The 20672-nt window shown below is 58.6% G+C and overlaps 1 protein-coding gene across 1 annotated transcript in view; it reads right to left on the bottom strand.

Annotated features, from left to right (window-relative positions):
- The window catches only part of MYO15A (myosin XVA), a 91299-nt gene that overhangs the window by 20597 nt on the left and 50030 nt on the right, over positions 1 to 20672 (bottom strand). Inside the window, exons 41-58 of the mRNA XM_073361518.1 lie at positions 17507 to 17561; positions 16536 to 16674; positions 16122 to 16230; positions 15640 to 15763; positions 12844 to 12965; positions 10366 to 10425; positions 9312 to 9387; positions 8632 to 8747; positions 8119 to 8237; positions 7008 to 7149; positions 6400 to 6511; positions 5893 to 5967; positions 4067 to 4272; positions 3604 to 3746; positions 2711 to 2993; positions 1622 to 1694; positions 532 to 605; positions 58 to 140 (exon numbers count right to left, since the gene is read on the bottom strand). Of these exons, the coding sequence (XP_073217619.1) occupies positions 58 to 140; positions 532 to 605; positions 1622 to 1694; positions 2711 to 2993; positions 3604 to 3746; positions 4067 to 4272; positions 5893 to 5967; positions 6400 to 6511; positions 7008 to 7149; positions 8119 to 8237; positions 8632 to 8747; positions 9312 to 9387; positions 10366 to 10425; positions 12844 to 12965; positions 15640 to 15763; positions 16122 to 16230; positions 16536 to 16674; positions 17507 to 17561 (2111 nt within the window). The remainder of the gene's footprint in view (positions 1 to 57; positions 141 to 531; positions 606 to 1621; positions 1695 to 2710; positions 2994 to 3603; positions 3747 to 4066; positions 4273 to 5892; positions 5968 to 6399; positions 6512 to 7007; positions 7150 to 8118; positions 8238 to 8631; positions 8748 to 9311; positions 9388 to 10365; positions 10426 to 12843; positions 12966 to 15639; positions 15764 to 16121; positions 16231 to 16535; positions 16675 to 17506; positions 17562 to 20672) is intronic.

Raw genomic sequence — 20672 nt, forward strand, 5'->3', positions numbered from 1 at the left:
CGCACTGGGAGGCCAGCCCGGGGCCCCACGCCACGGGAAGGGGAGGGACTCACTCACATCTTGGGGCTCGTGTTGTCCGTGGTCTGCTTTACGATTTGGCAATACACTTCATCCCTCATGACCTCGTGGTCAGCGCACAGCTGGAGACAGAAAGGCACCAGTGGTCATCACTACCCTGGCGCTGGGGAGCCCCCTGCCCCTCCAGCTGTACCCACTTGCCCGCCGTGCCGGCCACCATCCCTGCCCCCCGCTGGTATGTCAGAGCAGCCTGCTCCTGGGGCCTCTCCAGGGCCACGTGGCTTGTTCCCATGCTGGCCAAAATGCAGCCGTCTGCTTCCACCTTCAGCCTCCTCCCCGCTGGGCTGGAGACTGTGGGGTAGGGGCTCCGGGGCTGGGAGCTGCAGGCAGGTTCACGAGCCGAGCGCTGCCCTCGCTACCCACCATTGGCCCCAGGGCTGCGGGGCAGGGCCCACCCCACTGACCCAGAGTGCCCCCTGGGGATCCTGCTCTGCTCCCCAGGGAAGGAGGTACCTTGAGCACAGCGTAGACGACTTCCAGCTCTGTCTGCCCCTTGAGAGGCCAGTCGCCCATGAACTTCATCACGGCTGGGGATGACAAACCAACGCATGGTGACAGGCTCTGCCTCCCCTCGCCCTGAGCAGGGGGGTGGCTCTCCCAGTTCCAGACCCACCGGGTGGGTCATGGGACCCGGAGGAGAGCAGGTCACAGTGCCCCAGATGGGAGGAGGGGCTGAGGGGTTCACTGTGCCCCCACATTGGAGGGGGAGGAGGATGGCCAAATGAGACTCAGAGCCACCAAACCTCCTGTCTCCCTTCCAGCAGGCTCTCCCTCCCCAGCCCCAGTCCCAGGGGCCTCCTGGAGTGCTGGCTCTTGAACTCTTGGTTTCTCGTTGACTCACTGGTTGCCAGCCCCACAGAAACTGCTAGATCTGGGCCCAAGGGCCAGCTTCAGCCCACTCCTGAGTAGGGGCAGCAGAGATTCCAATGCCCCACCTTGGGGTGAGGTCTTTGAGGTTCACTGCCCCTGCCCCATGTGGGGCAGAGGATGGCGGTGGGCAGGCCACGGTACCCCATGTGGGGGGCAGGGGCGGGCAGACTCACAGGGGGTTGGGGTGGTTCAAAAGTGGCTGAGTTTTCAGCTGGACTCTCACTAACAAACCCAAGGCTTTAGGGTGTCCCATGAAACAGGCAACGGCACAAGAAGGCTGCCCCCTGCTGGGCACGTTGGTCTCAGATGCCCCTGAGTGGCCAACACGCGGAGATCCAGGGCAGGAATGAACCCTGCCTCTGTGGGGTTAAACACCACAAGGGGAGGGAGGGATAGCTCAGTGGTTTGAGCATTGGCCTGCTAAACCCAGGGTTGTGAGTTCAATCCTTGAGGGGGCCATTTAGGGATCTGGGGTAAAAATTGGGGATTGGTCCTGCCTTGAGCAGGGGGTGGGACTAGATGACCTCCTGAGGTCCCATCCAACCCTGAGATTCTATGACAGGCCAGGGGAAATGAACCGGCCCAGTACCAGGGCCCCTCCCACCGTGGCCTGGAGGCAGCCCAGTGCCCTTTCCCCCAAGCACCCCGGGGAGATGCAGTGCCTCCCACGCACCTTGGAAGGCCTCGGCTGCGGCTCTGTTCAGGCAGCTGTCAGTGAATTCGATCAGTGACTCCTGGAGCGGGCACTGGCCGGGGAGAGCAGAAGCAGAGCGCGCGTCAGTTACCCGCGTGGAACGCCGGTGGGCTTAGCGGCTGAGCTTGCCAGGCCCTACGCTCAGTGAGCCCGCGGGCGCCGAGCCCCTGCCATCGGTTTAGCAGAGCCACAGCCTCCAGCCCCTCACTGCCACTGGAGATCAACCAACCGGCTGATGGCACCTATCCGCATCTAGCAACGCCCCGTTCCTCTCTGCCCATCCTCCCGAGAGCGCCGCAGGGTGACACCCCAATGACTGGCCTCCCAGGTGGAAAGAAGGGTGGGGAGAAAGGGGGGACACACACAGCCCCTGGCAGGGAGGAGACTGGGGGGCCCTAGGATGGAGGGGGAAGGGAAAATGGGGGGACAGGAAGAATGAGGGTGCACAGAGCCCCTGGCATGGGGGGAGGGGCAGGCTGAAGGTGCTCAGTTCCACGTCAGGCAGTGGCCCTGCCAGAAGGGCACGGAGCGAAGAGCCTAGCCCGAGAGGCACAGGGAGGTATGGTACGTCTCCCTCACTGCACCTGCCTGGGGAAATCGATCCTGACCATATCGGACACTGCTGGAGGCCAGACTCCTCCATTGAGCCCAGATCCGGTTCAGCCTGACCTTCTGGCTTGGGTCGGAGGTTCTGAGGGGGGCAGTCAGGGGGTGGGAAGTGGGAGGGGGCATATAGGGGATGGGGGCCAGGCTGTCTGGGGAGGCACAGCCTTCCCTACCCGACCCTCCATACAGTTTTGCAACCCCGACGTGGCCCTCGGGCCAAAAAATTTGCCCACCCCTGCTCTAACACTTTAGCAAGCCCCTGAGCCAGCCCGGACCCCTCTCTGGGTCGGCTCCATGTGGACGGCAGTAAGAGGGCCAGCAGGCCACATGCCCTTTCCAGCAGGGGCTGCCCTAACGCAAAGGGCGGGGGCAACAGCCTGAAATCGGCAGGTGGTGAGGCTGCCAGCAGGCACAGCCTGGCCAGCAAAGAGCACGCGCAGCAAGCTAGGCGATCCCCATTACCTTGGTGAATTTCAGCATCTCCGCTACGTCTGGCGAGTCCTTCCCTTTCCGGGATTTGTGCTTGCAGGAATCCCTGGAACAAATCGCAGAAAGAGAATGACAGGTCCCTCTCTGGGCATGAGCTGGGATCCCCCGGGGGTCAGCACATCCGCCTCCCCCACAGATAGGAGCTGTGGGCCCAAGAACAGCCTCCCCTTTGCTGCTGCAATTGCAAAATCCGTGCCTGGCATTCTGGCACCCGCCACAAACTGCGGGCTCCCAAATGAGGGTCTGGTCAGCAGAACTACCCCAGCGGACATGCAAATGCTAAGACTGACGGCTGCAGCTCCCACACCAGCCAATGACAACGCAAGCGCAGACAGGAGGCTGTGCGAGGAACAGAGCCAGGTGTGCAGCTGGACTGACCGGAAAGCCCATCAGTGCAGTTCCGTAATCAGCCAGAGAGGTCGCTCTCGAGTACTACCAGGCCTTTCACACAGACTCACACAGAATATCAGAGTTGGAAGGGACCTCAGGAGGTCATCTAGTCCAACCCCCTGCTCAAAGCAGGACCAATCCCCAATTTTTGCCCCAGATCCCTAAATGGCCCCCTCAAGGATTGAACTCACAACCCTGGGTTTAGCAGGCCAATGCTCAAACCACTGAGCTTTCCTTCTCTGTATGCTGCCTCTGTGGGCAACCCTTGGGCTGGGCACTGACCTTAGCTCCGCAGCGGGGCATTCAGCCCCAGGATGCCAACCAGGGGTCACTTAGTGCCACGTGGGATGGTGCTTTCTGCAACGTGGCTACTGTCCCACTGGGAACTGTGCTGAGCCCCACCAAACTCATTGCACATAGGGTCACTGGAGGCTGGAAGGTTAAAGGTCACTCCCCTCCCCTCGGCCAGCACTCACGTCTTCATCCTCTGCGCCTCCCGGAAATGCTTCTTGGCAAACTCCAGCATGGGGAACTGCCTGCCCTGCAGGGCACTGTCTCCAGGAAGCTCACCACCACACTCCTCCATGCTCTCTGCATAGTCACTGCCTGCGGGGGACACCTGGGGAGAGGGGGACCATGGGATGCAAAGCGCACCTGTGCCACCAGCTTACGACTCCATGGGTCCTAGAGCCATTAATCTCAGATGAGCTACAGACAGACCCTGCAGCTGCACCCTCCTGGTGCCCGCTGATCAGTGCCCCACCCTATGCCAGCTGCAATGTCTCCCTCCCCAGTTAGCCTCCTACCCAGCTGCTTAGCCAGCCAGGCCCTCCCCACCACCCACCCCAACCAAACCCCCCGCCCACCCCAGCCCTCTGAGAGCTCCCAGTTTCCAGCACTGCAAAGGTTACAAAGGGACCCTTGGGGATAATCCCTCACCTCGATCTTCCTGTCCAGTTCCTGAGCCACAGCCGTGGAGGCCACGGCCACTGCCACGGCTGCCAAGGCCGCCACCTTGCCCTGCTTGTTCTTGGGCTCCTCTTTCCTGTCCGCTGGCAGGTGGATAAAATCTGGGGCTGCCACGGGCTGGACGTACTCGGCGGGGAAGCGCCCCGACCTCCCGTGGATGGCACCGAATTTCCACCCTGCACCAGGACATGTCATTAACAGCCTAGGGCTGAGACACACGCTTCAGCCAGCCCCATATGCTCCTCCCTGCTGTGCCGGGCCCGGTTATCGGTCCATCCAGCCCCATATGCCCCTCTCTGCCGCATCAGGCCCGGCTATCGGTCCTGCCTCCCTCCTCTACCATTTTAGACCTGTTCATTCAAACCAGCACCCCACGCCCTACTGCCCTAGAGCAGACATGTCATCTCTTAAATCCAGAATCTGCCTGCAGCAGTGGCCAATGCCTGGGGCTTGCTAGGGAGGTGCACATTCCTCATAAAGACACATCACATAGCCAGAGCTGTGATTGCGTTCAGGGAGGGGAAGGAAGGTTCCTTCCTGACCTCTGCAGAGACCTGTCCTGAAGCACGAGATTTGATTCTCCGTACCTCAGCAGGCAGAATCACTGCCAGCCCCCTTGGAAAATCCAGCCGCAGCGTTTGACTGGGAATGGCTGGTATTTAGACCCACAGGTTTGCTCTTCCACAGCACTCTTAAACAAGGGGTCTGGGGACCATGCACACTGCATATACCATCCCATCCTGCATGCAGCAGCCTACTGCTCTCATGGGGTTAGCTAGAGCTTCCCCCCAGAGACTGAAGAGGCTAGGGACCAGGATTACATGCACAAACCAGATACAGGAGCGGGCCATGCATGGAGGAGGCCAGTAGGGGAAGCAGTGGGGTTATAGTTATGGGCTGTTATTGACAGCATGGCCAATGGGGCTGTTAGGACTCGAGCCAGTTCTACAACGGCTTCTCCGCACACAGGGTCTGGAGGCTGTTGGACAAATAACCCCCATGCCCGGCATTCAGCCTGCCCCCTAGAGTGCCAACCGCTGGAGCCACGTGCCCCACACAAAACCGCCCCTGGGATGGCATAACGACCTCCTCTCCGGATGCACTCGCGCCCCTTCCCATCCACTCCCCATGAGCATCTGGGCGAGTGCGCTCTGCTCAGGCTAATGCCCACGGAGAGCTGGTGCAAATGGGTCTCTCAGGGCCTGGAATGTGCACGTCAGGCGGACAGAGCTCTCCTGGGGAGCTCCGTTTCTCTTTGGTGGATACACCAGGGGTCCAGCTTCCCCAGTCTCTTGCCAGAGCCCTGGCACAGAGACAACTAGAGGAGCGGCTGGAAATCTGACAGTGCACTTAGGCCTGTGCATGGGAAATGGACCATCAGTGCCACAAGCACAGGCTTCTACAGCTCAGGCTAAAGCAAGAACTCCGTTCGCTGGTAGCGACAGTAGGCACTTGTCCTGTATATGGACTGGCCCCTAGAGGGGGGCACAACACGTTACGTCAGTGTGTTACAGTGACAGAAAGGGGCAGGCCAGGAAGTGCCTGGAGGATATTTTATAGGGCTACACGCCCTGACCTGGTGCTTTGATCCAGCCCCGGGCAGTGGAATGAGGTCTGGCCATGTGGGCCGCAGTGGGGTCCCTGGGATTCATCGCCTTGGGTGAGCTGGAGAGTACATGCTTCGTCAGACGGGAGGGGCGAGCTGGCTCCAGAGGAGAGAGCCCCGCAGGAGAATGTGTGCAGGGGGACAGGGCTCATGCAGGGACAGCACAACACGACACTCCAGAGCCACCCACCAAAGTCCTGGGTGCCCCTCTTCAGCTCTTCCAGGTACGTCACCTTCTTGCGGACCACACATCCGTGCCAGTGGTCTGTGGGGAGGGGACAGCCTCAGGGCACGGCGGCAGGGCTAAGTTCACCCACCCACCCAGCTCCATCCCCCCACACTGCCCAACGGAGATCAGGGCTAGGGAGGGATCCGGGCAGCACTCTGCTCCCTGGGGCAGGCGGCTGGCAGCGTTCCCCTTGTGCGCCCCCAGTGGAGGGGCTGCGGAGTGGCATCGCAGGGGGAGCAGATGTCACTCACAGACAGATACATGCTATAGGGGGTGGGTGGCCCAGGAGGGTATAAGCCCAGAAGGACAGGGCTGGGTGGTCCCATTCAGCTCATTGCGCCCATGCAGGGGAATGGGGCCCCGGCTAAGATGCCCCTGTCCTCTCCTTCGCAAACTGCCCTGTGACGCCCCCGAGGTGGCTGCCAGCAGAGAGTGCCAGCAGCACCATGAACGTCCCGGGCTGCTCACCTCTCTCAGGCTGCTCCAGCGGCTGCAGGTGGATGATGTCCCCCTTGTGGAAGCTCAACAGGCTCCTGTCACCTGTAACGTAGCTCTTCACGGCAACCACATACTGCGAGTCCTGGAGCATGGGAGAGGGGCCGGGTTTGGTGCTGCTGCAGGGGGCCGTGCGTGCACACACATGGAATACACTCATATGTCCAACACGCCGCTCACACTCAGAACACAACCACACGACACATCCTGCGCTCAGAGTATAACTGCACAATCAAACACACACAAAGCCTGCTCAGAGTATACCCCACCCCGCCACACATACACACTACCCCTAGCTGAACACACTTGTATACAACTCTGGCCAGGTGATTGGTTCTGGGGCTCCGTATGGAGGTGTAGAGCTCCCCGGCTGATTCACGCTGGCAGCCAAACCAGGGGGCTCTCATTGGCACCAAGGCAGGAGTATAAAAGCTTGAGCTTTTCTAAGGCAAAGGTGAGCAGGGAGAGGGATAGGGCAGTATCCCATAGCGTGTGTATGCTGGGGACCCCGCCCCATGGACCAGGTGCAGGAGATGCCAAGAGAGGCCATATTGGCTCCATTCCCATGGTCGGCCTCTGACCTTCTTGAGCTCTGTGATGAAATAGTCGATCATGGCCTTCACTTGCGGGGCTTTGGGGGAGAAGAGGATCAGCTTCTCGTTGGTCAGGTTGAACTCCAGCATGTGGTTGGAGGGGATGGTCACGAACAGGATATCGGTGTAGCTGGGAGTGGGGGGAAGGACAGGGTTAAAGAACAGGATAGGAGAGCACAGCTGAGAAAGCCAGAGGGCTGGGCAGAGCGGTGAGGGGGGGACTGGTCTTCCCGCCAGACCAAGGGCAGAACTAAGACACCGCACACGTCTCCCATGCACCATGCTCTCCAGCCACTGGGCTCTGGCTGTTTGCCATGGACTTGGATGGAGCTAAGTGGGGACAAGGAGTCAGGAGTCCTGGCTCGTAGGGCTGAGCTCCATGGGGAGTGAGGGGCAGAGCTGGGAGGCCAAGGGGCCGTGCTTTACTCCATCACTGGAAGTGAGCAGTGGATGCCCACCGGGACTGTATACAGGAAAGGATAAATCATACTTTGGCCTCTTGAAGCCTCTCCTCCTGGGGAACCCAAAGCACCATAGGCATTGACCCACTGGGTCGGTAGGCGTGCGTTGGTGTGTACACAGGCAGGTGTCTGTGGGCTCGTGTGTATATAGGTGTGTACAGAGGTGCGTGTCTGTGTCTATATGCATTTGTGTCTCTGTGTGCATCCGTGTGTGCGTATATGGTTGTGTCTGTGTATACAGGTGTGTGTGTGTATATGGTTGTGTGTGTGTGTGTTACTGCTCACAGCACTTTGCAAAGGGAGCTCGCAGGCCGGATCTGCACAGGAAAGTGGCCCTCTGTCTAACTGAATCCATTAAAGCAATTACTTCAACCCTGCATCCGCTGTTCATTGGCAAGGACCTGCCAGGCCCTGGGCTGGAGGCTGGCATTGCCTGAGTCACAGGCATGGTGTGACAGTACCAATGCCAAGGCCGGGCAGCATGTGCCCAGCCTGACCCTCCAGCACCCTGGGGTGCTGGCAGCCACATGCCAGTCCTTCTCCACAGGTGCACACAGGGCTGGCTCCTCTGCACGCGTCCCCTCCCTGAGAGCCGCAGGAGTCCCAGCCCTAGCGGGGCCGGCTGGCCCTGGCCTTACCTGTAGCCCCGCAGCACGCGCAGCTGCTCCCCAGGTACGTTGGTGCCCTTCACCAGCCGCAGCAGTTTAATCCCTGTGTGGGACACTGCCAGGATCTGCACACCTGTGCCAACGCTGCCCTGGGGATAACAGGAAAGAGGGTACAAGACAAAGCAATGAACGTCAGCACCCACCCCTTGCAGCAATGAGTCCCCGCAGTGCTGGGCAGAGACCTTCCGCTGTGGAAATTCAGGGACTCAGAACCAGCCCGATTCACCCCAAGGAGCCCAGGAGCACTGACAATTCTGGCCCTTGGATTCTTCCTGGGGCCTGTCTCTAAATCCACAATGGTCTCAGGCCTGTGGACGATCTGACAGTCCCCAGTACGAGGTTTGCAACCCCTGGCAGCACAGAGCAGCGGCTACAGGCAGCAGGGGCATCAGACCTTAGTACATCAGGGTCTGCTGCTGAGACCTGTCCCAGCCCCTGGACTATCTCCATGCTTCCTTCTGTGGGTGTGGGGTAGGCCCTTACCGTGGCGGGGAAGAGGCGTGAGAAGTAAACCTCCCAGCTGTCCCGGGCCGCGATCACAATCTCCTTCTTAATGCTGTCGTCGGCCGCTGGGCTGAACGAATCCAGCTTGTTTTTCGCTGTGGTGAGAAACACACACACACACCCCCCGGCCCCAGAAAGAGATGTCAGGTGCTGGCTCCCCCTCCTCAGCCAAAGCGGATCTGCTGCTGGGGCAAGGGAATCTGGGCATGGGGGTCCAGCTGGAGAACAAGGACTTCCCCACAGGGGGGGTGAGCTCTGCCCCCTGCTGCATACAGCCCCACGGCATGGGACAAAGCAGGCGTGTCTCACCAGCGCGCAAGACAGCTCCCTATCGCTGCCGGGGACCCAACCTTCCCACGGGGGCTGGGGGACCCCCTAATGCCCGGGGCAGGCCAAGCACAAGCAGAACTTGTGACATTCGAATCCCAGCTCAGACTAAACCCTGGCCCAAGAGGTGACAGGCTGCCGGGCCTCACTGCACCCGATGGCAAACCTCCCATCACCTTCCAGGAGGGCAGCTTTGCCCTACGCACTAGACATCTCCTGCCCCAAGGAAGCGCAGGGAGATCGGACTGGAGAGAGGAGGCCAGCCCCCACAGCGGCGGGGAGGCCAGCCCCTTGGCGTGAAGCAGGACTCAGTGGGCAGGGCTGGGTGTTACCGAAGAGAGATTTCATGCGCAGCCGTTCCTCCGGGGTGATCCTGAGGCAGGCGTCGGAGAGTGTGTCGTGGAAGATCTGAGGGGGGAACCCACCATGCTGAGGTTAGGAGCTTCAGGGCCGAGGCCTTGGTGTCCCTGATGCAGCCTCACTGACTCCTCCCTGTATGCCCCATCCCACACCCATTGCCTGCCACAGTGCAGGGGTCAGGAACACTGGCCCAGCCGCCCTGAAGCCTCTCAATGCTGCTGCTGAATTGGCTGCAAAGGACAGTTTGCCTGAAACACACCACTCCCATCATGCTCCTGCCCAGCCAGTGTCAATCCTGCTGGGAAAAGGTTCAGTGGGTCCTGAATAATGGAGGTGGGAGTGGCTCTTTACAGAGGACTTAGGGTGTGGGCTGAGCAGTCCTCAAGGAGGAACCTCGGGAGCAACCCAGCCTGGGGACAAGGCATGGGCTGGATTGTACATTCCTTTTGTGAATAAGGCCCAGCCCTAGGCAAGGGAATAAGTAGTTCTGAGCCACTACAGCTTGCGTGGCCTGTGCTTGAAACAAGGCGGGAAAGCTGCTGGCTCCCAGGGGCGTTGCTGAGTAAGGGGAGGATTTCCTGCAGGGGGACAGACTGGGAAACCAAAGTCACCTTGCACATCTATGGTTCTGGGTTCCTCCTACCCCAGGGTCTGGCTGAACCCATCACTCCCCAGCATGCCTATAGCCTGCCCAGACTCTGAGGGAATGCAAGCAGACTGAGCTGATAATCCTCTGACTTTCTCAAGGGCTCCCTGCTGAGGATCTCAAGGCATTTTCCAAACTTTCTTAGCCCTCGCAACCCCGCTGTGGGGAACTATCCTTTCTGTACATATGGGGAGAGGGAGGCAAGGAGAGGAGCTGGTTCGCTCAGGTTCACACGGCGAGTTTGTGACCTAGCCAGGAACAGAACCCAGGTGTCCTGACTCCCAGCCCTTGACTTTAAGCCGGAAACTATCCTTCCACTCTTCTAATACAGACAACTCTACAGCAGGAAAAGCTCTGTATCTGGAGCCTGGAAACCACACCTGTCTGAAAATGAGATCCAGCAGCAAGGGGTTGTTGAAGTTATCCTTTGGATAGAACACCTGCGAGGAAAGAGATCAGAGGGACCTGGTCAGGTGTGGAAGGATCTATTAGTGAACAATTCCCTCAGTCTGTGTTACTAGCTGCTGAGATCAGTGAACCCGAAAGGATTTTTAAAATCAAGTGGACTTTTCATTGCTTCGGCCCTTTATTTCATTCCTCCATTACACTCAGTGGAGGACAGGAACTTTGGGTGAGCTTTTCAAAGCGCCTGTGTAACTTAGCGCCTAAGTCCCATCAAGTCTGAAGTGCCTGAGCCACTTTGGAAAACGGGACTTAGGCTCTCAAGTCTTTGAGGCACTTTTGAAAAGGTGACCTCAAGACAAGTCAATTTCACTTCTATTCACTTACCAGGGCATGCATCAGTGAACACTGCAGTTAAAGACAGGAAGATGCACAGAACTTTTTCTGTTAATAACACGGGGGGGGGGCAGGACTGTGGATCTTTTTTATTTTAATAAAGAACTTAAATTTTAGGCCTAAACTCCCTGACCATGTCCCTTTGAGGGAAAGTTTCACTTATTCAGAACATCTGAGAGGCAGTAATGGGCCTGCCTGGGAGGTGATACAGATGGCCTCTAGTACAGTGGGGACCTGATCCCTGACTGGAACCTCTGGGAACTACCACAATAACAAATCATTCATAAATCATAGTAATACCACTCATGTTAACACCACCCCCTCCCACAACAGGCAGTGAGCCCTTCTCCTCTGGGCTCTCCTGCCATATCTACAGTAACACCTCTATACTCTCTTTCACTCAGTATCGCAGCCTTGCAAGCTCCCCTCCCCTTCTAAAGAAGCCCAAGGGGGCCGGATCTGTTTGGAACATAAGTTCCTTGGGAGAAAACAGACCCTGAAATGCACTTTCTCCTCCTAGGGAGCACGTTCACCTCAGTAGCCTTAACAACCACTAGATGGCACTGTTCCTTCACAGGAACAGATCATAGAATCATAGAATCATAGAATATCAGGGTTGGAAGGGACCCCAGAAGGTCATCTAGTCCCACCCCCTGCTCAAAGCAGGACCAATTCCCAGTTAAATCATCCCAGCCAGGGCTTTGTCAAGCCTGACCTTAAAAACCTCTAAGGAAGGAGATTCTACCACCTCCCTAGGTAACGCATTCCAGTGTTTCACCACCCTCTTAGTGAAAAAGTTTTTCCTAATATCCAATCTAAACCTCCCCCACTGCAACTTGAGACCATTACTCCTCGTTCTGTCATCTGCTACCATTGAGAACAGTCTAGAGCCATCCTCTTTGGAACCCCCTTTCAGGTAGTTGAAAGCAGCTATCAAATCCCCCCTCATTCTTCTCTTCTGCAGGCTAAACAATCCCAGCTCCCTCAGCCTCTCCTCATAACTCATGTGTTCCAGTCCCCTAATCATTTTTGTTGCCCTTCGCTGGACTCTCTCCAATTTATCCACATCCTTCTTGAAGTGTGGGGCCCAAAACTGGACACAGTACTCCAGATGAGGCCTCACCAATGTCGAATAGAGGGGAACGATCACGTCCCTCGATCTGCTCGCTATGCCCCTACTTATACATCCCAAAATGCCATTGGCCTTCTTGGCAACAAGGGCACACTGCTGACTCATATCCAGCTTCTCGTCCACTGTCACCCCTAGGTCCTTTTCCGCAGAACTGCTGCCTAGCCATTCGGTCCCTAGTCTGTAGCTGTGCATTGGGTTCTTCCGTCCTAAGTGCAGGACCCTGCACTTATCCTTATTGAACCTCATCAGATTCCTTTTGGCCCAATCTTCCAATTGGTCTAGGTCCTTCTGTATCCTATCCCTCCCCTCCAGCGTATCTACCACTCCTCCCAGTTTAGTATCATCCGCAAATTTGCTGAGAGTGCAATCCACACCATCCTCCAGATCATTTATGAAGATATTGAATAAAACCGGCCCCAGGACCGACCCTTGGGGCACTCCACTTGATACCGGCTGCCAACTAGACATGGAGCCATTGATCACTACCCGTTGAGCCCGACAATTTAGCCAGCTTTCTACCCACCTTATAGTGCATTCATCCAGCCCATACTTCCTTAACTTGCTGACAAGAATACTATGGGAGACCGTGTCAAAAGCTTTGCTAAAGTCAAGAAACAATACATCCACTGCTTTCCCTTCATCCACAGAACCAGTAATCTCATCATAAAAGGCGATTAGATTAGTCAGGCATGACCTTCCCTTGGTGAATCCATGCTGGCTGTTCCTGATCACTTTCCTCTCATGCAAGTGCTTCAGGATTGATTCTTTGAGGACCTGCTCCATGATTTTTCCAGGGACTGAGGTGAGGTGAGGCTGACTCCTGATAAGCAGGAGTTTTTCAGGCCAGCTCTTTCGGGGCTCAGGGTCTGGCCACTGGCCCTGTGGGTCTGATGGGAGAGGGAGGAGGGTGCTGGGTGGAGCTATGTACCTCTTTCCTGATGTATATTTTCCAGGACACGTTGCGGTAGGCGTAGAACTCCTCGCTGCAGCACCGGTGCAGCTGCGTCTGGACCTGCTCCTGCTCCGCTGGGAGCTCCCGGGAGACCGTGACTGAAAAAAGAAAAGGAGTCCTTGTGGCACCTTAGAGACTAACCAATTTATTTGAGCATGAGCTTTCGTGAGCTACAGCTCACTTCATCGGATGCATACTGTGGAAACTGCAGAAGACATTATATACACAGAGACCATGAAACAATACCTCCTCCCGCCCCACTCTCCTGCTGGTAATAGCTTATCTAAAGTGATCATCAAGTTGGGCCATTTCCAGCACAAATCCAGGTTTTCTCACCCTCCGTTCCCCCCCCCCCCAAACTCAGTCTCCTGCTGGTAATAGCCCATCCAAAGTGACCACTCTCTTTAAAATGTGTATGATAATCAAGTTGGGCCATTTCCAGCACAAATCCAGGTTTTTTCTCAGCCCCCCACCCCCCTCCAAAAACCACACACACAAACTCACTCTCCTGCTGGTAATAGCTCATCCAAAGCGACCACTCTCCCTACAATGTGCATGAAAATCAAGGTGGGCCATTTCCAGCACAAATACAGGTTTTCTCACCCCCCCCCACCCCCATACACACACAAACTCACTCTCCTGCTGGTAATAGCTCATCCAAAGTGACCACTCTCCCTAAAAGAGATTGAGGGCAGAGTGCTCACTGGCAGCTGGTTACTGTGGATGCAGGGGACAGCCCATTAGCTGGGCCACAGCCATTTCCTACTCACCAGGGAAATCAGGCCTATGCTATCTATCCAAGCTACTTAACCTGCCCCCTTCCCCATAGTGTCTGGGCAACTCGCAGCTTTCAGTGTATTTCTCCTCACAACCTCCTGGGGGGCAGGGCAGTGCAATGGTCACCACAGGGGGAATGAAAGCAAAGAAAGACTAAGTGACTTATCCAAGGTCACACACAGGAAGTCTGTAGCAGAGTAGGAAACTGAACCAGGGTTTCCTGAGTTCTTGGCCAGTGCACTAACCACTGCACCAGCCTTCCACTAGGGGCTGGTATCAGTGCAGCTACATGTGTGGCAAAGCCTACAAGTTTCTTCCCCCATGGGGTCTGGTATGTATTGGTGCGGGGATACCGCCCAGCCTGCTCCTTCTCCCCTGCTCCACATTGTGCCCTGACTCACGCTCTCTTGTGTTTATAGTGCATCTTTTATCCTGAAGGATCTCAACGCACCTTACAGAGTTAAGAGGATACGCAAGGATTGGTTCACCTAAAATGCAGCCACCTCTGGGGTGGAAGGTGGCAGCTGTGTAAGAGCACATAGAAACACAACCTCAGAATTCACCCACCACTGAAATGCAGCTACCTCTGGGGTGGAAGGCAGCAGGTGTGTAACAGCAACACTGCACAACTGTTTAATACATGAAGTGATGGGGAAGGCCGTGTCCAGCTGAAATTGCAGCGGAAGTTTAGTGAAGCAGGATGTCATTACTCAAGGAGGAATTTAGTCTGGGCATCAGGATTTTGCCCTTTGATCCCAGGCTCAGCTCTTGCAGAAGATACCAGGGGATCTTTAATGGCCATAAACCATCAGGAGCTTGGCTTAACCCCTCTTCAGAAACGGTGTGATACTCTCTCATGGCAGGAGCTTTGTTTCCTGATCCCATCGGGAGATTGATCATATGCCCTGAATCATGAGGATCAAGAGCTCTAGTCACTTCATCCTGCCTAGCGTCACGGCCCTCACTGCTAGGAAAACCTAATCTTCTGAAAATATCCTGAGCCCCTCGCCTCGCTGCTGAGCAGAGGCGCTTTGGGACAGAATGGCAACTGCTCGCTGCCCAGCCAGATTCATGTCTTGGGCCTCCTGGCCCTGCAGATTTGCATTCGCTAACTCCTGCAGGTTCCCTGTCTTGGGTCTGCAAAAGTCTATGGATCGGATGACGTGCGAGGCCATGTAACACTAGACTCCCTGACTCTCAGCCAAACTCTCTTACTAAGGACGTCTGCCCAGGTGTAACCTACATCCCCAGCAGCCCAAAGGAGATTTCATGGGGTGCAAGTTAACCGTTCCTCTAGGCTCTCTGGGACGCCCCTTTGTACTTGCTGCTCTCTGCTCCATCAGCTTCTCACCCCACACCCATCACCGTGGGGTCTGGTTGCCTTGTGTTGGTACAGCTACCACCTCGTTTGCCTAACAGGTCGCATTTTATGGTGAGTTCTTTAATAGTCCAGGGACCCACAAGCCTACCCAGGGGCTCAGGATTCCCAGATACTTTTCCTAACTTGCAAAACACAAAATTGCATGAACAAATCAATGCAAGAAAGATCAACATTTGGGGCAGGGAGCAGCACTGAGTGGGGTGGGAGGGTCCAAACAGGTCAGATTTGGAGCCATTCTGAAAGCCAGGTGGCAGCGGTGTGAGACCTCTGTAGGGCTAAGGTCTCTACTGGGTTACCTCTGTACCCTGGGGTATGGCCTTTCCAGCAGTGCTGCTAGGGCGCTGGATAAGGGCTTCTCTTTTGGATGGTCCCTGCTGAATCAGCCGCATCTCAGCCTTTGGACAGGCCAGGGCTAAGCTTCCCCAGCCCTCCAGTAACAAAGGGCTTTCCCATCACTTTCCAGCTGGGTCCTGGCTGCAGGGCAATGCGCTGCCGGCTGGGGGAAGCCACATGCTCAGCCCTCTCCTTCAGCACCTGGCAGGGCAGCGTGAGGCTCCGGCATCCAGCCCTGAACCCCAGAGGAGACGAAGCTGCTCGGCCTCTCATGCTGTTACCTGGAGGCGACATTGGAGAAGACCTGGCTGTGGCAGCCGGTGTGGGAACGGCGGCTGGTGATGGTGGCCAAGGCCTCTTGGTGCTGGTAACAGGCTTCACCGTGGCTATTGCTTCCTTGGCCACCTGCAACACAGAGGTGGAGACCAACTTCCTGTGAGGGATCGGGCCATTTCCCCGGGCTGGGGGGCTCTCCTTCATCACAGGTAGGAGCAGGGGACACTCACTGGCCCGTGCTGTGCCCTGCCAGCTAGCACTGGGGTTCAGCCCAGGTAGTGGCCAGCCTGGGGATCATGCTCTCCTTCAGAGCCCTGACTCTGATCCCCAGCTGGTGGGGACTCCGAATGCTCAGCTGCAGAGCAGCACCCCTCGCCCCTGCATTCTCCAGGCAAGCAGCTGGACCCTCCCCGTCCACACCCTGCAGCACCCCAGGCTAGGGACAGGGAGAACGGCCACCTGTGCCTTCAGACCAGCGCTTTCATACCCGAGCGGCTGTTGCGGGGCCTGGTGCCACTGACATCTGCCCCTTTAAGATCATCATGGCCTCCTCATGGGGATCCTTCTTCTTCACAAAGACCTTCCCACCTTCCTTCCTGCAGGGACAAACAGCCAGGAGCCAGAGCCAGGTCAGTGAGCAGCCTCTGGCCCAGCGGGTTGAGATATATACCAGGCCTCATCCCCTGAGCTAAAGGGGTCACCCCATGAGCCAGTAACAGTCTGTTATAGTTGCTGGGAGCCCAGCCAGCCCACCTGCTGCTAAAGCATGGCTGGGAAATGCCAACCCAGCTGCTGTCCCTGCAGCTTTACGGTTGCGAGCTCCAGCCCAGCATCAGATGCTGATGTCTGCAGGGGCTCGGGCAGGAGATCTGAGTTCTGGCCCGGCGGCCCAGGGTCTCACCTGATGGGCTCGGGGAGCCTGGCAGGCCGCTGGCACTGCTTAATGATGTTCTTAATGTGCTGCGTGGGCTCGGGGAAGTGCTGCGAGCTCAGCTTGGCCGGCCGCACCAGCTCGCCGGCCCGCAGCCTGGAGGCAGGAGCTGTCGTGGAGGGAGGAAGCAAGCGGGAGGCTGGGTTGAGAATCTCAGGGAGGGGGGGTAGGCTCCAGCACTGAAATCCTGCCCTGTCCCACCCCCCAGAAGGTGGGGAAAGGCTCCTGCTCTGGTTTGCAAGGCTCAGGCTACGATTGTGACTTCTGCCCAGCACCATGCATGAGCCCAGTGCCCCCTGGGCCGCCTCTCCCTGCTGGGCTTCTATCTCCCCCTTCGCAGGCCTTGGCCTTGGCTCTGGGGCGCCCTGCAGAGCAATCACAGGTGTCTGCACAGCTCTTTGCTCCCTTGAAGTGTTTGCCTGGGGCTTCAGCCAGAAGCTCTGCAAGCTCCTCTCACACCTCACGCTTTCCCCCGCCCCTGGCCTGCAGCCCTGTCAGTGCTTCCCGGGTCTGACTTGCTGCCCCCACCCCCAGCTAGTCACAACTTCCTTCCTTCTCCGCCCCTAAACCTGAGCGGGAGCACCTGTACCCATCCTGGGCTCCCCCTACCCGCCCTGCTGACGCCCCTCACTCCCCACCCACAGCCCTCCTCTCCGATGGCGGGTCATTTTCAAATAATAGCAGCAAACCACACCCATGGGAACTAGTCCTAAAGCCAGGCTCGCTTCAATGCTAAGGCAGGATTTGAACCCAGGTCTCCAAAGGCAAGCGCTGCCAGGTTGGCCCATGGCACCACTATGCACCTTGGCTTGGCGTCAGCGTCCCCTGACAGCTGCAAGCTCAGGGCTGTGCTCTCAGTGTCCCTGCGGGGGTGGAGGGGTGAGATCCCAACTCAAGACAGGTGTCTCCAGGGGAGGCTGTATTTGTGGCTGATCCCTTACCGGCTTTCTGCACGGAGGCTGCCGTCCTGGCAGGTGTCTGGCTCACAGCTGTCCTCTGGCCGGGGGAAGGAGAAGGAGTGCGTTACATCAGCAGGCTTTAATGGGATGGGTTTCTGAAGCTCCGCTCTAGGAATTATTTGGGGGAAGCGCTGTGCTAGGCAGGAGGCCAGGCCATGTGATTTCTTCTGGCTTTAGCATCCATGAAAACTGCCTTGGCGAGGGGCGGCCATGATGTGGCACGGCTGTCCAGCTGCTACAATGGCTTCTGTTTCAATAGGGTCCTTTCACCCTAAAGGATTCCAGAGCCCTTTAGACTGGACAGGGATCACTTCACCCCTCCCCCGCCCCCGCTCCTGAAATGCAGCTGCCTCTGGGGTGGGAGGGTGCCAAGCAGCCCAGTGCGCTGTAGAACAGGCGTGGAGGCAGAAAGGCAATTCTGGCCCAGGTTAGATGGTAAATGCCACGTCTTTCCTTGTCTGCCCTGCGGTCTCTAACGTCCTCCCCGAGCAATGAGGGGCAGGGGAAGGGGGCGGTTAAGGCTCCATCATAACATTTCCACCATAAAAAGCTGCCTGGAGCGGAGTCATTATTACTAGCGTGGCCAGGTGGAATCTGGGCACCCACCAGGATCCAAGACCTCTGGGAGGCAGAGCACACTGGAGCCTTTCCCAGCGCGCAGCCCCACCACCCAACAGCTGGGGGCAGGAAACGAAAGGGGGCGCCTTCAGCGGAGAGCGCAGGGGGAGCTCAGGGAGCCGGCAGGGATCATCTGTTGGAATCTGGCCAGGACTGGGGGCTGTGGACCCCGCAAGGGGCTTGAATTGTCACCACAGGTCAGGACCTCGCTTTTCTCTGTCCTCTAAGAACACTGCTAGCGCTAAGCTGGGGCCGTGGGGTCAGCGTTGATTCCAAAGGGAGAGTGACCCCCATGGCCACGCTGGGTCACTGGGGCCAGCGCCGACTCCCGCTCCCTGCGGTACAGGGTCCCCGAGTACCACACCACGTCCCCATCACCTACCCCGCTCCCTGCAGCACAGGGTCCCCGAGTACCACACCACGTCCCCATCACCTACCCCGCTCCCTGTGGCACAGGGTCCCCGAGTACCACACCACGTCCCCATCACCTACCCCGCTCCCTGCAGCACAGGGTCCCCGAGTACCACACCACGTCCCCATCACCTACCCCGCTCCCTGCAGCACCGGGTCCCCGAGTACCACACCACGTCCCCATCACCTACCCCGCTCCCTGCAGCACCGGGTCCCCGAGTACCACACCACGTCCCCATCACCTACCCCGCTCCCTGCAGCACAGGGTCCCCGAGTACCACACCACGTCCCCATCACCTACCCCGCTCCCTGCGGCACAGGGTCCCCGAGTACCACACCACGTCCCCATCACCTACCCCGCTCCCTGCGGCACAGGGTCCCCGAGTACCACACCACGTCCCCATCACCTACCCCGCTCCCTGCGGCACAGGGTCCCCGAGTACCACACCACGTCCCCATCACCTACCCCGCTCCCTGCGGCACAGGGTCCCCGAGTACCACACCACGTCCCCATCACCTACCCCGCTCCCTGCGGCACAGGGTCCCCGAGTACCACACCACGTCCCCATCACCTACCCCGCTCCCTGCGGCACAGGGTCCCCGAGTACCACACCACGTCCCCATCACCTACCCCGCTCCCTGCAGCACCGGGTCCCCGAGTACCACACCACGTCCCCATCACCTACCCCGCTCCCTGCGGCACCGGGTCCCCGAGTACCACACCACGTCCCCATCACCTACCCCGCTCCCTGCGGCACCGGGTCCCCGAGTACCACACCACGTCCCCATCACCTACCCCGCTCCCTGCGGCACAGGGTCCCCGAGTACCACACCACGTCCCCATCACCTACCCCGCTCCCTGCGGCACCGGGTCCCCGAGTACCACACCACGTCCCCATCACCTACCCCACTCCCTGCAGCACAGGGTCCCCGAGTACCACACCACGTCCCCATCACCTACCCCGCTCCCTGCAGCACCGGGTCCCCGAGTACCACACCACGTCCCCATCACCTACCCCGCTCCCTGCAGCACCGGGTCCCCGAGTACCACACCACGTCCCCATCACCTACCCCGCTCCCTGCGGCACCGGGTCCCCGAGTACCACATCACGTCCCCATCACCTACCCCGCTCCCTGCAGCACCGGGTCCCCGAGTACCACACCACAGCCCCATCACCTACCCCGCTCCCTGCGGCACAGGGTCCCCGAGTACCACACCACAGCCCCATCACCTACCCCGCTCCCTGTGGCACAGGGTCCCCGAGTACCACACCACGTCCCCATCACCTACCCCGCTCCCTGTGGCACAGGGTCCCCGAGTACCACACCACAGCCCCATCACCTACCCCGCTCCCTGTGGCACAGGGTCCCCGAGTACCACACCACGTCCCCATCACCTACCCCGCTCCCTGCGGCACAGGGTCCCCGAGTACCACACCACGTCCCCATCACCTACCCCGCTCCCTGCAGCACAGGGTCCCCGAGTACCACACCACGTCCCCATCACCTACCCCGCTCCCTGCAGCACCGGGTCCCCGAGTACCACACCACGTCCCCATCACCTACCCCGCTCCCTGCGGCACCGGGTCCCCGAGTACCACACCACGTCCCCATCACCTACCCCGCTCCCTGCGGCACCGGGTCCCCGAGTACCACACCACGTCCCCATCACCTACCCCGCTCCCTGCAGCACAGGGTCCCCGAGTACCACACCACGTCCCCATCACCTACCCCGCTCCCTGCAGCACAGGGTCCCCGAGTACCACACCACGTCCCCATCACCTACCCCGCTCCCTGCAGCACAGGGTCCCCGAGTACCACACCACGTCCCCATCACCTACCCCGCTCCCTGCGGCACAGGGTCCCCGAGTACCACACCACGTCCCCATCACCTACCCCGCTCCCTGCGGCACAGGGTCCCCGAGTACCACACCACATCCCCATCACCTACCCCGCTCCCTGCGGCACAGGGTCCCCGAGTACCACACCACGTCCCCATCACCTACCCCGCTCCCTGCAGCACAGGGTCCCCGAGTACCACACCACGTCCCCATCACCTACCCCGCTCCCTGCGGCACAGGGTCCCCGAGTACCACACCACGTCCCCATCACCTACCCC

Source organism: Lepidochelys kempii, chromosome 10, assembly GCF_965140265.1.
Source record: "Lepidochelys kempii isolate rLepKem1 chromosome 10, rLepKem1.hap2, whole genome shotgun sequence".
In the NCBI taxonomy this organism is placed as follows: Eukaryota; Metazoa; Chordata; order Testudines; family Cheloniidae; genus Lepidochelys; species Lepidochelys kempii.